This window comes from Sminthopsis crassicaudata, chromosome 3, assembly GCF_048593235.1.
Source record: "Sminthopsis crassicaudata isolate SCR6 chromosome 3, ASM4859323v1, whole genome shotgun sequence".
NCBI classification, from domain to species: Eukaryota; Metazoa; Chordata; class Mammalia; order Dasyuromorphia; family Dasyuridae; genus Sminthopsis; species Sminthopsis crassicaudata.
The window spans coordinates 482417363-482434573 of NC_133619.1; the positions used below are offsets into that span (position 1 = coordinate 482417363).

At 36.5% G+C, this 17211-nt stretch overlaps 1 protein-coding gene across 3 annotated transcripts in view; it reads left to right on the forward strand.

Moving 5' to 3' along the window:
* The window catches only part of SPATA13 (spermatogenesis associated 13), a 369865-nt gene that overhangs the window by 272971 nt on the left and 79683 nt on the right, over positions 1–17211 (forward strand). For all 3 annotated transcript variants that reach the window (XM_074303648.1, XM_074303646.1, XM_074303647.1), the window contains one exon: positions 15319–17106. In XM_074303648.1, the coding sequence (XP_074159749.1) occupies positions 15319–17106 (1788 nt within the window). The remainder of the gene's footprint in view (positions 1–15318; positions 17107–17211) is intronic.

Below are 17211 nucleotides of genomic sequence, written 5' to 3' on the forward strand. Positions count from 1 at the left end.
TCTCCAGTGGCTCACTATTATTGACAGGATCAAACATATAATTTTCAATTTGGCATTTAAAACGCTTCACAATCTGGCTTTTTGGTTTTCTCTTATAAACTGTAATCCACCAACATTGGCTTTTCTTGCCTTTCCTTGAACACAATAGTAAATCCTCCAATTTACATGTTTTTTAATTGGCTGTCCTCTTGGCTGGAATTCTCTCTTTCACTACTTCTGCCTACTGGTTTCCTTGATTTCCCTTAAAACCCAGTTCAATTCACACTCTCTACGGGATCCCCTCTTGTTTCTTCTTCACCCCACCCCACTGCTGCTAGTGCCTTCTTCCTGAGGTTCCTTTCATCTTTGTTGTTATTCAATTGTTTTTCATTCCTGTCTGACTCTTCTTGACCCCATTTGGGATTTTATTGGCAAAGATACCGGAGTGGTTCGCCATTCCTTCTCCAAATCATTTTATAGAGGGGAAAACTGAGGCAAACAGAGTTAAGAGACTTGTCCAGGTCAAACAGTAAGTGCCTGAGGCCAGATTTGAATTTAGGAAGATGAGTCTGCCTGACTTCAGGTTTGACACCCTGTCTACTGAGCCCCCTTAACACCCTATGTTCTTTCATCTTGTTCATGCATATACAGAGTTGTTTACATGTTATCTTCCCCATTAGACTGTGATCTCTATGATGCTAGGGATGCATTTTTCCCTTTAAATACCAGGCATATAAAAACGGCAGCCAGTTGGTACAATACAGAGAGTGCTGGGCTTGGTGTCCAAAAGATTAGAATTCAAAACTGGCCTGAGAGACTTAATAGCTCTATGATTCTGAGTAAGTCAATTAATCTCTTTTTGCCTCACTTTCTTTGACTGTAAAATGAAGTTAATAATAGAACTGTCTCCCAGAGTTATTGTGAGGATCAAATAAGATGTATTTTTTTTTTGAGGAAGAAAGAAGCTTTAATGAGTATAATTCTTAGCCTCAAATAAACAAGTTAGCTGTAGAATCAGGAGAGACACACAAACCCAGAGTGTAGCAGAGTAACCTACAAAGCAAAAAGCTACTTCTTTTTTTTTATTTAATTATAAATTTTTTTTGACAGTATATGTGCATGAGTAATTTTTTTTATAACATCCCTTGTATTCATTTTTCCAAATTATCCTCTCCCTCCCTCTACTCCCTCCCATAGATGACAGGCAATCCCATACATTTTACATGTGTTACAATATAACCTAGATACAATATATGTGTGTAAATCTCATTTTCTTGTTGCACATTAAGTATTAGATTCCGAAGGTATAAGTAACCTGGGTAGATAGACAGTAGTGCTAACAATTTACATTCACTTCCCAGTGTTCCTTCTCTGGGTGTAGTTGTTTCTGTCCATCATTGATCAACTGGAAGTGAGTTGGATCTTCTTTATGTTGAAGATATCCACTTCCATCAGAATACATCTTCATACAGCATTGAAGTGTACAGCGATCTTCTGGTTCTATTCATTTCACTCAGCATCAGTTCATGCAAGTCTCTCCAATCCTCTCTGTATTCCTCCTGCTGGTCATTTCTTACAGAACAATAATATTCCATAACCTTCATATACCATAATTTACCCAACCATTCTCCAATTGATGGATATCCATTCATCTTCCAGTTTCTAGCTACAACAAAAAGAGCTGCCACAAACATTTTGGCACATACAGGTCCCTTTCACAACTCCACCAACAATGTATCAGTGTCCCAGTTTTCCCACATCCCCTCCAACCTTCATCATTATTTGTTCCTGTCATTTTAGCTAATCTGACAGGTGTGTAGTGGTATCTCAGAGTTGTCTTAATTTGCATTTCTCTGATCAGTAATGATTTGGAACACTCTTTCATATGAGTGGATATAATTTCAATTTCATCATCTGAGAATTGTCTGTTCATGTCCTTTGACCATTTATCAATTGGAGAATGGTTGATTTCTTATAAATTAGGATCAGTTCTCTATATATTTTGGAAATGAGACCTTTATCAAAACCTTTAACTGTAAAAATATTTTCCCAATTTGTTACTTCCCTTCTAATCTGGTTTGCATTAGTATTGTTTGTACAGAAACTTTTTAGTCTGATGTAATCAAAATCTTCTATTTTGTGATCAATAATGATCTCTAGTTCTCCTCTGGTCATAAATTCCTTCCTCCTCCACAGGTATGAGAGGTAGACTATTCTCTGTTTCTCTAATCTATTTATGATCTCATTCTTTATGCCTAAATCATGGACCCATTTTGATCTTATCTTGGTATATGGTGTTAAGTGTGGATCCATACAAATAAGATATATTTGTAAAGTACTTAGACATAGGATTTTTTATGGATTTGCATAACTAGTTATTTTTTGTGTATAAACTAACAAAATATTAGGAAAATAGGGGTTTCAATGACCAAATAACTCACAGTTCTGTATGCGATTTAAATATATTATTATAAAATCATATTAAAACCAACTGAATCTCTTATTGCTTTAGTTAGATTGTGTTTTCCCATATGCTTTTCAGCATGGTGGTAGTCAACAGAAGATTTCAGAGAGGCCTGCAAAGACTTATATGAACTGATGCTGAGCGAAATGAGTAGAACCAGTAGATCATTGTACACGGCAACATCAATACCATACAATGATCAATTCTGATGGACGTGGCTCTCTTCAACAATGAGATGATTCAAACTAGTTCCAATTGTTCAGTAATGAAGAGAGCCATCTATACCCAGAGAGAGGAATATGGGAACTGAGAATGGCTCATAACATAGCATTTTCACTCTTTCTATTGTTGTTTGCTTGCATTTTTGTTTTCTTTCTCATGGTTTTTTTTTCTTTTTTTCCTTCTTGATCCATTTTTTCTTGTGTAGCAAGATAACTGTATAAATATGTATATTGGATTTAACATATATTTTAACATGTGATTACCTGTCATCTAGGGGAGGGGAAGGGGAGAAGGAGGGGGAAATTTGGAACAGAAGGTTTTGCAGGGGTCAGTGTTGAAAAATTACTCATGCATATGTTTTGTAAATAAAAAGTTGTAATAAAATAAATTTTTTAAAAAAGAAACAAGCAATAGTGTGGAATTATGTGTCACGTTTGTAAATTTATTTTTTATTTCCTCCAAGACTTTGGTAAGCATAGTACAATGACTGATACTTAATACTGTTCTTCAGAAGAGTTTCATTTTTCTGTGATAGAATCCCACAGTCTGCATTTGTTTGGAAAACAATATAGCTTTCCTGTATTTATGGCATATACAGAGAGCAAATATTTTTGTCTTTCATTATAGTGGGAAATTGGCCACTATAGCTATGACACATTCTCCTTAAGGTTAATAATTTGATCTCTTTTGTCTTCTTGAAACCTTGTGGTTAGGGAAATATAGGAGGAAGGGACAGTTGGTGGGAATGAAGGTACTTGGTCAATAGAATCCATGAGTGGCAGATACCTCAGTTGTCTAGAACATTGCACTGTGATTTAGGATATGTAAGATGCCATCTCTCAACCCAGCTTGCAAGTTGTTCTCTGATACTGGTAACAAGAAATGTTCTTTTATTTTTCTATTCTTCATTTTCTCTACCTATAAAATCAATGAGAAAAAAAATTAGGCCACATCCTTATTTGAGATATTCCAAACACTAGAATTAGAATCAGGAATAGCTGGATTGGAAGCTCAGGAACCGCAGGAATAACAAGGTTTGATTCAGACCTTTGCTAGTTGTATTATCCTGGGCAGATAGGTCACCTAACCTTTCTGAATCTCGCTTTGTTTGCTTATCTATAATAACACCTTGCTAGGTGGTGAAATGGATAGAATGTTGGACCTGGAGTTAGGAAAACCTGAGTTCAGATCTATTCCTTGACACTTATAATGTGTGATCCTGGACAAGGAATTTAAGTCTTATCTGACTCAGTTTCCTCAACTATAAAATGGGGATAATTATAGAGCTTAATCCCCCAGGGTGATTGAGAGAATAAGGTGAGGAAACATTTGTAAAGGATTTTGCAAATCATAAATCACTAAGTAAATGCTGATTATTATTATCATTGTTACTTCACCAATTGAGAAACAAATTCCTATAGGTGAAATGACTTGTCCTAGTTTTAAATAGTAAATAAATAGTGGAGTTGGAATTTAAATCCAGGTCCTTAGGGTACTAAGTCCAGTGTGTCTTTCCACTGTACCAAAATAGGTCAAAGAAAAATAAATACTTCATTGGCCAGTTTAAAGAGGGCAAATATGTATGTTTCTTGCTTTTTCTTTCCTGAACACATGAATATATCACAAACTCATTGAAGCAAATGCTTTCTTGAGTGACTCAGACTGAAGCCTGTCCAATCATTATTATATCATTATATTATTCTGCCTAGTAGCATGTGATTGTCCCTCTTTATATCCCTCATAGGCAGTCTATTCAGGATGCCCATGAACTTCCTTCTAATTCTTTTTCTCTTAAAAATAAACAAACAAAAAAGTCTCCCACCTACCCCCCAAACCCTATCCTTTTCATCTTGAAAAAATACATTTCATTATGTAAAGTTTATAAAATACTTCAAAGACATAAAACAAAACTTGAGGAGATTTTTGTTAGAGGTGTCGGGGCTTTGTAATAAAAATGAAATACTGATCATCCTTGCCTTTTTTCAGAAGGACATAGCCTACTGTAGCTTGATGAATAAATGGAGATAGGAAATGATAAGGTCATTGATAAAGATATTGTTCCGTGACTTTTGAATATATAAAATTCTTTGAAGATTTAACACTGAGTTCAGGCCTAAAAAAACAAACAAACAAACAAACAAACAAAAAAACTCATGCATTTATTCACTATCCAACAAACCTGTTTGACATGTTAAGGTGATATATCCAAAGAACAAATATCAGTGCCAAGATAACCATCCTGTTTTTTTTCCCCCCAGAAAAGGAGGAAATGACATAAGAATAAAGCTCTTCAACCTGTCTTTCCTATAAATTCCATGCAGAAAGACATAAGATGCTCAAAGGCATTCTCTTCCTCTTACAAAAAAAGGTTGTTAGAGCTAAAACTCAGCTTTCTGAATCACAAATCACAGTTGCCATGTTGGGAAAACAGCCAAAACTTCAGCTTCCCAACTGCTTTCACTGTTTTCACATGCATAGTTAATAAGCATTAAGAGGAAAATATACAATCAGGATTATATCCACATATATATTCATCCATGGGAATGTGTATGTATGTGTGTGCATGCAGATCTGGCTTTTTTTTTTTCTTTTGGTCTTCCTCTTCTTTTACTGTTAATGTTAGTTAAACCATAGCCAAAGGTTTTTTTGGTTTTTGTTTTTCCTTTTTTTCTCTAAATCGATATTGCAAACATTCAAAGGAAGGGATGTGGTGGCAGGGAGAGTGGAACATTCTAAAGGAATGGGGAAATTGAAGAAAAAGCAATTTTGCTCTCAGTAAAATAGAAATTTGACTGAGATATATAGTATGGCTAAGTGGTATTTCACATTATTATTTACTTTCTTAGCCCAACATTCAAAAATTCTCTGTAACCTGAACCCTGGCTATTCTTCTAGCTTAGTCCCACACTTTCCATTTCTCATGAGTCATGGTAATTAACTGAATGAATTATAGTGCTCATCATTGAGTTTCCTTTCTCTTTGCCTCTTCACCAACTTTACTAGATTAGTTAATCATGCAAACATAAAGCACTATTTTATGATTTTTTATATTGCAAGAAGTGAATGATTTTCCAAAAAAAGGAATTTGTAACTTCCCATCTTGTTAATAGTCTTCCTCTCTTCCTTACTTAGATATTCATGATTACAAAAAACCCAAAATCATAGGTTTTCAAATTTATTGATATGAATAGAAGCAAGGCAGGAGACCCTTTCCCTGATTTGTATTTCATCTTTAATATTTTCTGATCCCAAGCAAAAGTGGACTGGCACGTTTTACTATCTCTAGTGTGGGTGGGGATGGTTGTTAACCCCTGGGAACTGGGAAGAAACTAAGGAGGCAAACAGTTTCTCCACAGGAAGTAGTTAGCACCTTCACCTTAAATTGAATTCAAGGAAGTTATCTCCCTAGGAAACATTTACTCCACTGTCAAGCTGTTGTTTAAAAAAAAAAAAAAAAAAAAACCACACACTATCACATTTCTGACTTGGGTTTGTAAAGCACTGGGTCAAGGGAAAATTGAATTTTCTATCCCCCTGAAAATGTTAATAATAGCTCAGGTTATTCAAAGTAATGTAAGCATTAGTCTACTTTACAAAATTGAGTTTTCAAACTCTGACTGTAGCAACAACAATAATAAAAATGTAAAAGAAGCTTTAAAAAAACAACAACTTTTAAAGGAAAACTGAGGAATCTGGAAAATAGCTCACTTTCCTTGCAAGTAGACAGAGAAATAAAATATGAACATGATTTTAATTTGTAAAAGTATTGTGTTATTTTGGAAAGTAAATTGCATATTCCCTTAGTTACATGTAAAGAAGATTTTTTAAGATTCATTGAAAAGAAACAAATTTGAGTTCCAAATTTTCTCTCTTCACAAGGGAGGTTTCTTATATATATAGAGAAAACTGATCATAGAAAATAGTATATAACTATAGAGAAGTAAGAAAATGTCAATGAAACATTTAAAAATATATAGAAGAGCAGAAGGAAGTTCAGAAAGAGACATAAGTAAGGATTGAATGGATACTATTGGATCAAATTCAATATATACTTGTTTTCTTTTTTTTTGTAACAGCAAAAATAGTTTTTTCGAATAATGAAAAGATAGTTTTCAACATTCACCTTTGCAAAACATTGTGTTCCTAATTTTTCTCCCTAGATCTCCAAGACAGCAAGCAATCTGATGTAGATCAAACATGTGCAATTCTTCTAACCATATTTCCAACAATATATAGTTATAAAAAATAAATAATCTACATTTAATAATGGTCCATAATTTTGTAGATAATCCTTTATCTTCTTTGTATGTGGAAATGTTTGTGTTTAGGGATGTTTACAAAGTTCAGAATAACAATAATAAAAGAAGATGAGAGAAAAAAAAGCAACAAGTCCATGATGTTGATATTTGTAACATCCTGAAATACTTTCCTTCTGTATCTCAACCCTTCTTATCCTTGTCCCCCACAGAGAAGCTGAATGACTGTTTATTCTATTTGCCTTGCCATTAAGTTTTCAGTACTAAGCACAGTTTGACTTTTCTTGTGTCTAAATGGCCTCCACTGTAGAGGAATGGAATTTACAGGCTACCTCTGACTCATTCAGAAACCAGGCTGTTTATGATTGCTATGTTTTCAAGGTTTCCAGACTACCTAGCTGCCTCTGTGACTGGCTTTGTCTCAACTGCTGCTTCTATCCTCTGAGCAGAAAGAAGGGTGTTTGATGAAATATCAGGCTCCCTGATATCCTTGTCATTCCTTAGACCACCACCCCAGGACTTCAAGGTTGCTTTATCAGCCTTTCCTACTGTCTTAGAGGCAACATGTTTTACCTGATTCTTTGTGATCCCATTTTTTTTTGGGGGGGGGCAAAGATTTCCCTTGCCAGCTCATTTTACAGATGAGGAAACTGAGGCAGAGTTAAAGTGACTTGACCAGGATCACAGAGATACTAAGTGTCTGAGGTTGGATTTGAACTCAAGAAGATAAGTCTGACTCTAAGCCTGATAACTCTATCTACTATAGATATCTGCCCTGGTGGCAACATGGCACAATTCAAAGAGTGCTGGACTTTGGAGTTAAATGATCTGGATTCACCATGTAAGGCCTTGGTCCAAATCACATGCCCAGGTCTGTTTACTTTTTCATAAAATGAAGGGGTTGGTTTTTCAGCTCTGATCCTGGACCAATCATAAGTTAAAAAGTAAAAATAACAACAATAACAACAACATTATAGCTTGAAGTTAATTGTGTTTAATGCAGCAAAAGTAACTTTACTAACGATAAGAGTATTCATCAGGCTAAAAGCTATATATAGGTTTAGTAAACATAGATCCAAGAAACGTAGATTATAGTTTAAGAGAGGGATTCCATAGGATCTTGTGTTCCTGAATGCCTCTCTATCCAGTCTCTTATGGCCAATCCTATTCTAGAAATATTTTCCCTAAAAACCTCTGGCCAATGAAATAATTGTATTTAGGTCAAATTGAACCTCAGGCAATTTCCTCCTTATCTCAACAGTAGCTCTCCACCCTGATCCAGATTTCTTAGGCATTTTATCACCTTGCTCTGCCAACTTTTACCTCTTCCCAGGATTTCTTTCTTTTGTGCTCCAAGGCTTTTCATTGGTGATCTATCTTGGGTCTTGGTGAGTTTTAATATCATAAGGACATTAGCTGTACATTTTCTCTACCTTGTAGGCTCGTGGTTATTTATTTGTGAACAAACTGTTTGGGGTATGGGGAGATAGGAGTGGAAGGAGAAGGCTAGTCATTGACTATCTATATTCATGCTTATACTCTCGACACCATTATGGACCTTTATGCAATTTTGTAATTTATGTTGAGATATATATAGATGAGCAGACTTTATGGCGTAGTAGAAAGAGCAGTGGACTCAGAGGTAAGAGAGATCTGGATTCAAATCTTACCTTTTGTGAAAACATAGGCAAGTTGCAGATTTTTACTGAAAGTCACTTTCCTCATCTTCAAAAATAGTCAGTAATGCTTTTAATATCCAACTCTTAAAGTACTTGTGAGTTTCTTAATACTTAATCTATTCAAACCAATTTGTAAACCTTGGCAGCTTAGGTGGTCCAATGGATAGAGCACAATGTCTTAGAGTCAGGAAGTTGTTGTTCAATTGTTTTAGCATGACCCCCATTTGATGTTGCTTGGCAAAGAAACTGGAGTGTTTGCCATTTCTTTCTTCAGCTCATTTTTGTAGATGAGGAAACTGAGGCAAATAGGGTTAAGTGACTTGCCCAGAGTCACACAGCTAATAAGTATCTAAGGCCATATTTGAACTCACAAAAATATGTCTGCCTGACTCCAGGCCCCATACACTATCCATTTTACTAACCAGCAGCATGACCTGAATTAAAATTAAGCTAAGACACAAACTGTGCCATTTTTGACAAATCATTTAATCTCTGTTTGCCTCAGTTTCTTCATCTGTAAAATGAGGATAATAACAACCCCTATCTCCTAGAGATATGATGAGGATCAAATGAGATAATTGTGAATCACTTGGCATAGTGCCTGGCACACAGTAAGTTCTATATAATTGCTATCAATTATTGTACTTATTAGTCCAATTATTAATAAGTAGCCATTATAATAATGTTTGACTAGCAAATTATTTTATTTTTCTAGACTTCTATAAAATGAAGAGCTTGGACTAGAGAATCATGAAGGTCTTTTCCAAATTGAAATTCTATGAAATCACAAATATGTTTTTCAGAAGTTTAGATTTTTGTGTATTATGTTTTTAAAATATATTGAGGAGTACCTTTTTGTGGGTGTTATCCATGTATAAAGCCCATAGTATGTAAGAGAATGAAAGATTCTTAGCACCTAATGGCCCATGCAGCAGTCTTTAATGTTTAGGTTTCAAGCAAAGAACCTTTTAAGGCATCCCATTGAATTCTTCTTTCTTATATTAGGGAAAAATTAACTTAAAAACACAGTGGATAGAGAGCAGATTTGGAGTAGGTAATTAGGTGGTACAATGGTAACAGCATTAGACCTGAGTTAATTTCTAGCCTCAGCTCACATAATAAATGCTTAATAAATTCTTATTGCCTGAACTGTTGACTGGCAAGGGGGAATTGGACTAGGTAACCTCTGAAATCTCTTCAAGCTTTAAATTAATAATACTATGAATAAAAAAAAATGAAAATTCTCAACATGATCAAATGAGGTACTCATTTTTTGTTGTTTGTTCAGTTGCTTCAAATTCTCTATGACCTCATTTGAAGTTTTTTCTTGGCAAAGATACTGTAGGATTTTCTGTTTCCTTCTTCAACTCATTTTACAGATGAGAAAACTGAGGTAAACAAGGTAAAGTGACTTGCCTAGGGCTACACAGCTAATAAATGTCTGGGGCTGGTTTTGAACTCCTGAAGATGAGGTTTCTTGATTTAAGGTACAGTACTCTACACACTGTGCCACCTAGCTTCCTGTTGGGGACATACACTTGGATATGACCTAATGGACATTTCTGGTTGTGCTTCTTAATGGGCAGGAGAAAAAAGGATGAGAAATTTTTCCTGACAGGACTGAGGGATCATTCCTTCCTGAGAGGCTGAAAATTCTGTTCTATACAACTGTAAAGAGATATTGATGAAGACTGAGAAATGTTTTAAATTTTTCCACTTCTTTTCCCTCCATATTTTACCTCTTTTACCAATCTGCTTGGTCCTTTTGACCAATTTACTTTTCTAAGGTGCTGGATAAGATGAGGTACACAGTTTTATAGTTAGGAACAGGAAGTGCTCAGTTTACCCAAAAATGCTAAAATCTTGTGTTGTGCACAGAATCTCTTCTTCATGTTGTGTATATGTAATGTCTCTTGAGAATAGGGACACCATAATAGCATTAATTTTTAACATAGTATGCTATAAATAATGTTTGACCAGATTGAATAGCTTGCCTTAAGTGGGTGGTGAGTAAGGGGAGCCCTGGTCTTAAATGAGTTCCTGGAAACCACTTTCTTTTTTTTATTAAGGGCATCATTATGCGCTGCCTTTGAGTATCATCCAAATTAGGTTTCTGTGCCAAACACTATAAAGAGACCTCAATAAAATAATATGTAAATGTCGGTTTAACTAAAAGAACACATTTTAAATGAGAGGTTGAAACCAATTCCTTGACTATTCTCACATTCTAAAACTGTAAATCTATATGGGAAGAAGGAAAGAGAGGTAGGAAACCCCAATTAGCCAAACCATAGTTATATGTTGGAAAAGACTTTTGAGGTTATCTAGGTCAAACTCCTAGTTTATGGGTAAGGAAACTATGGCTCAGAGGTTATGTTATCTGCCCCAATAGTACATACATCTAGTAAGCTGCAAATCTCTGTGTGATCTTGGGGATGTCTTCTTGCCTTCTTGATTTTTCTGGGCCTCATCTGTAAAAGGATTTTGTTAGAACAGATGAATCCTTAGGTCTCTTCCAACTCTAAATCTCAGTCTTTTTTATGTGTTTTTTTTTTTTTTTAATGATAAAATGCCTTTTCCTTTAGAGTCCCTAGAAATTCAGTAGAATACCAGAGTTAGAAGGGTTCTTCAGAGGTCATCTAACCTAATGCTTATCTGAGAATTTCCTCTCTCAAAACTTCCCAGTTACAGGGAATTAGAGAATCTGACCTTAATTCAACTTCTAAATCTAAAAGGTGAGAAACTATATGATTAGAAGAAGAGTAATAATAGTTTTATATATCTATAGCTCTCTGAAGTTCACAAAGGGCTTTCCTTACAATAATCATCGGAGATAGGTAATTCAAGTCAGCAAGAATCTTTTGATCACATACTATTTGCCAGGCACTTTGCTAAGTACTGAGGAATACAATGTAAGACAAAATCATTGCTCTCAGGGAACTTCACAATCCCAAAGTACATAGAAGAGATATAGAGGATATTGTTGTTGAATCGTGTCCAACTCTTCTGGACCCTATTTGGCATTTTCTTGGCAAAGATACTGGAGTGGTTTGCCATTTTATAGGTGAGAAAGCGAGGCCCATGGGGTGAAATGACTTGCCCAGTGAACTCAGATCTTCTTGACTTTAGGCTCAGTGATCTATCTACTATGTCACCTAACTGCTCTGATATATAATAAACTGTATATAATCTCAGAAGGAAGATACTCAGATTAAGGAATCCTTAGGAAAGTTTTCTTACATATATTGGGATTTTAGCTTAGTTTTGAAGGAAGTCAGAAGACAGAGAAGAACAGGAAGAATATTTTAGGAATGAGGCAAATTGGTGAAAATGCATAGAGTTTCAGAAATGGACTTTTGTATATGACGCAATGCAGGAGGGCAGTGTCCATATTATATGGAGGAGAGAAAGAAGACTAGAATATGAAGGGCTTAAAGCCAAGCATATTAAAGTCAAATATATTTGATCTTGGAGGTAATAGAAAACCGATTGGGTTGAGTGAGTTGGAGAGTGACATGGAAGATCACTTTGATAGCTGATATGAGTAGGAGTAGGGAAAGACTTGAGGCATGGAAATCAAGTAGCAGACTAGTGTGATAGTCCAGGTGGGAGATGATGGGGGCCTTTAAGAAGGATAGTGATACTATCACAAGACAGGAGAAGATGTCTTTGTGAGATATTGTGAAGATAGAAAGTAATTTGGAATCAAATTGGGTAGGATGGGCTGGGTGAGAATGACATCCACATTGTGTCCCTTGGTCATTTGGAGGTGCTTTTGACAATGAGGAATGTTTGGAAAAAGGGAAGGTTTTAGAGAAAATACAATAAGTTCAGTTTTGGACATGCTAAATTTAAGATATTTTGAGGACATCCAAGGCAGTGAGATGGTGCAATGGAGAGTCCCAGGGCTGGAATCAAGACTTATCTTCCTGAGTTCAAATGTGGCCTCAGACACTTCCTGTGACCTTGGACAAGTCACTTAATCCTGTTTACCTCAGGTTCCTTACCTATAAAATGAATTGGAGAGAGAAATGGGAAAACATTCCAGTGTCTTTGCAAAGAAAACCAAAAATAGGGTCCTGAAAAATAGGACATGACTGAAATGACTTAACAGCAACAACAGGAAGTTTAGTGTGAGCAGCCCATTAAGCAATTGAAAAAGTTAGAGTTGCCTTAAATAAATTTAAGGTTATTATATCCATATTTATAGATGAGGAAACTGAAGTTCAGAGATGCTCGATGATTTGCCCAACATCTTGTGGCAAGTAGGTGTTAGGGCCAAGGTTCAAATCCAGGATCTCTGACTCCCAAGTCTAATACACCATGTTTTTGTTACTTTGACATTTCTCAATTTTTATCTCTTTACCCAGTGTCTCATTTCCTGTAATCTGTTTGAATTGTATATTAGATAATCTCCTTCCTTGTCACACGGACATTAAACCTCTTACATTAATGGATTTAAAGTTCCAAAATAAGCATTTGTTCAAAAAAATCTGATAGTTATTTTCAAGAAATTCTCCATGCCACTGAGAAGCCTTGTTGTAGTCTGAAATTCACAGCTCAGTAAAATGCAACTTTAAGGCAATCTACTTTTCCATATTCCCATCTAAAATTCATTCTTGTGGTTCTGTGCATAAATTTTTCTGGCTGGTTTCCCATAACTCACAGAACTGTCTACACAATCACTGATTGAATTATGGACTCATTATTTAGTGGAGGTCAAAAGATTAATAATGTGAATAATGGAACATAGGACATAATTCAGAAATTCCAGTAAAAATGCCTCTTGTCTTTCTTGTTTGGTTTCCTTCTTCAGCATTCATGATGTAAAGTAGCATAAACTATGTAGCAAATAACTAGTGTTCTAAAATTAATTTGTCCTAATTAGGAACTTAGAATTTCTGAATTTGTTTTAGTTAACCCAGAAATTGAGAAAATGATATCCTGAAAAAATTGTGATAATTTGTAGAATTAAATGCGCGCTGCCTGTTATCACTTAAAGCTGTCTTACTATAGAGATGAAGAAAGGTTGTAAAACCTCATCCCTAAATCAAACCCAACTGAATAGGGCTGTCCTGTCACTGAGATTCCCCCAAATATCCATTACCCAAACTCCATTATGGGAAGAGAAAGCAGATAGACTTGATCTTACCCTTCTAAGAGGTGAAATGAGATGTCCTTCAAAGTGACTGATCTTCACTTACTCTTCTTCCTAAGACTACTGGTCTCAGGTTCTCTTTCTGCTCTCAGCAGGGTTGAACAGAGAGATATCTTTTCTAAAAATCATGGCCCCAAGTGTATCAACTTTCCCCAATTTCTGTTCTTTAGTGATTGCACTCCTTCCCTACATCATCCATCCAATAGTCAATCAGTATTTTTAAGCACTTTCAATGGACCAGCAACCATATTAGGTGGCATGTGTGTAAAGAACAAAAATTGGCATAATCCCTGCTCTCATGGAACTTATATTTCACTAGGGCAATATTATATACTTTGGGGGTACAAGGATAGAGTGCCATACATGGAGTAGGAAAGACCGAAGTTGAAATCTTACTTCAGTCTGTTAGTAGCTATGTGAATCATATAAATCCTTTATTTCTGTTGGCACCCCTATGTATAAAATAAAAATAATAATAGCATCTTCTTCACCAGGTTATTGTGAGGATCAAATGAGATAATATAAGTAAAGGCTTTGTAAACTTTAAAATACCATATGAATGCAGTTTTTCCTTAGGATCATTAAAGAACTATATTCAGAAAATTGTAAAATAAATTCAGGAGAGAAGTTGAGGAGAAGGTATGGCTTGAGCTTTGTCTGAAGGGAAACGAGAGATTTCATAAAGCATAAGGGAGAAGAGGAGCAGTTCAAACATAAGGCAAATGTCTTACAGTTAAAGAAAAATTTATGTTATGGCTACCATTATTATCTTAGTCACCCAGTAACTTTTGCCTCTTCTATTTCCTTTGTCTCCCATATCTAATAAGTTACCAAGTTCTGAGGAGTCCTCATCTGCAATGCTATCTTTTGCATTTTGTACTATTCTTCTTGCCACCAGCTTAATCCTTCATGGTTGGCTGTTTGCAGTTGCTTCCTAGATAGATTACCTGCCTCTACTTTTTCTTCCTCCAATCTGTCCTATAAAGTGTTGCCTGGTTGACATGATAATAATGATATCTAGTGTTTATATGGTACTTTGTATTTTGCAAAGTACTTTACAGATATGATCCCATTTTATCCTCCCAACAATACAGGGAAGTGGGTGCTACTATTATCTCCATTTTGGAGATAATATGGAAAATCAGAAGTTAGTGACTTGCCCAGTGTCACACAACTAGTGAGTATCTGAGCTTGGATTTGAATTCAAGTTTTCTTGACTCCAAGTCCAGAACTCTATCCACTGTACCATTTAAAACATTCTTATCATCATAATATCAGTTATTCATTCAGCCTATATTTAACAGCACACCATCTGTGGGCAAGGCATGTTACTAGGTACTAGGGAGATACAAAATTTATTTAAGAAACTATCCCTGCCCCTACAGTTTTATAGACTAAGAACTGCTATTTCTATAAACAACAGGACATTTTAAAGGGAACAGAGGAGCTCAAAACAAGCGATATCTCAAAAATATCAAGTAAAACACTTCATTCTAGTTTGCTGTGAAGTTTGTGGTGGAGGAACAAGTGGCTAAATTATTTTTTTTTTTTTTAATATAGGTGGTGCCTTCTACCAAAGAGCTAAGTAGATACAATCAGTGTGAATATGAGGCTCCAGGAAGTGCTAATGATGAACAACCAACTCCTTGGGAAGCTGCTGAAAGTTGGAATGTGGATGTGAGTTATGATGTCCCTTCTCGTGCCTCCAGCCTTGAGAACATGACAACAGTCCAAAATGGCTTTGGGAATAGCCCTGCTACTGCCCATGTAGTTATGGAACCAGTTGAGACCAGAACAGTCATTAATTCTTCCTGTCAGAATGGGGTGTGTAAGAGTTCTAACAACAGTGATTCAGAAGCCCAGGAAGAGAAGCTCAGCCCTTCCAAACTCATGCGCCTTTTCTCTGCCACTAGGAAGAGGAGTAGTTGCAATGCAGAAAGACCTCGCTCAATGATTCTCATGGGCAATTCTTCAACTTGGAATGCTCTATCTTCCTTTAGGAAAATGGGATCATTTAAAAAACTGAAGTCCTCAGTTCTTCAAGGAATTCAGAGTCGGGAGGACCCAGATGTTTTAAATGAGGATGCTTTGGAAAATGACTTGGGAAAACACATTCCCAATGGTGCTGTGACAGGTGTCCAAACTAACAGGTATTCTTGTGCAGGACAGTTAAGTGATTTCCACAAGGCAGGGGATGGGGGGTTATCAGATTGCTCTGACCCAGAAGAAAATGATGATACCTTCCTGAGGAATACTCACAGGTCAAGGAGCATCAGGAGAGCCTATGGCATCGGCCGCATTAACTTACTGGACTCTGATAAGCATCCTAGCTCCCAGCTCTGTGGTAGACCTCTGTCACCCATCATCCAGGAGCCCAAAGTCTGTGAAATTCTTGTGAAAAACTCTGAAAATAACCGTATTATCTACAGGAGAAGCAAGAGTACTGACAACTTGAACTTCCTGAGGAAAAGTTCTTTCAAGCGGAAGTCCACCTCAAACCTCACCGACCTTAAAGTGACAAATGAGAAGCATGAAATCCAAAGGACACTAAGTTCTCCTGCTGACTCTGATAAAACTAATGGGCTGGAGAGGAGGTCAAAACGCTGGAAGAGTCCAATAAGAGCCAAGGATTTTGATCGAGTTTTGAAACTTGTAAGTAACGTTGCTGATGCTGCTTGGAAAAGAGAGCCTCCTAAGAGTGGGACATCATCCCCAAGTGAGCCAAACCAAAGAGTACAGCTCAACAGCCAACTACACGATGATTATTCCCGTCGTGTTTCTACCAATACGGAATATGACCGAAAGAGGTGTACATCCCCAGTATGCAATGTGGAGTCTTCCTTTGCAGTAATTCCTAGCCTAAGTCCAAACATTTCTCAGGGCACTGATACAGATATTGAAACAAAGGTGTTGCCCAAAGTGAAACCCCTCCAGACATCAGGATGTGTCCATCAGTCTACTGACAGTTCCTCATCAAGCCCCACTGCTCTAAAAGCATTTATCAAAGACTCTGATAAACCAAAAAATATTAGCCAGTCTGCATGTGAATTGGATCATCCTAGCACGCCTCCTCGGCCCACTGCCCCCAAACCTCAGAGCCCTGTTTCAGAAAATGCCAAGTACAATATGAATTTCCGTTGTCCAAACACCCATAGCACGTTGTCTCTGAGCTCAATGGAAAGTGAAGAGCGAGCAGAGGTGCCTGCCCCAAAGGGGAGAAGTCCAGTGTCCTTTCAGGAGTCAGTGAAAACAGTGTATTATGATGATGGTAATGAAGATAGTGGTATTAGCAGTCATTCACAGCTGAGCCTCAATTTAGCCACCAGTCCAGAGGAGAGGAAGGAAGAGGTAAGAAAAAACAGAGTTGGTTTTGTAAAGTGTTACCTGGTTATTTCATTGTTGTCAGTGGTTGTACACACTGCCAGCTAGCTAACAGAGCTACCTCCATTTCAC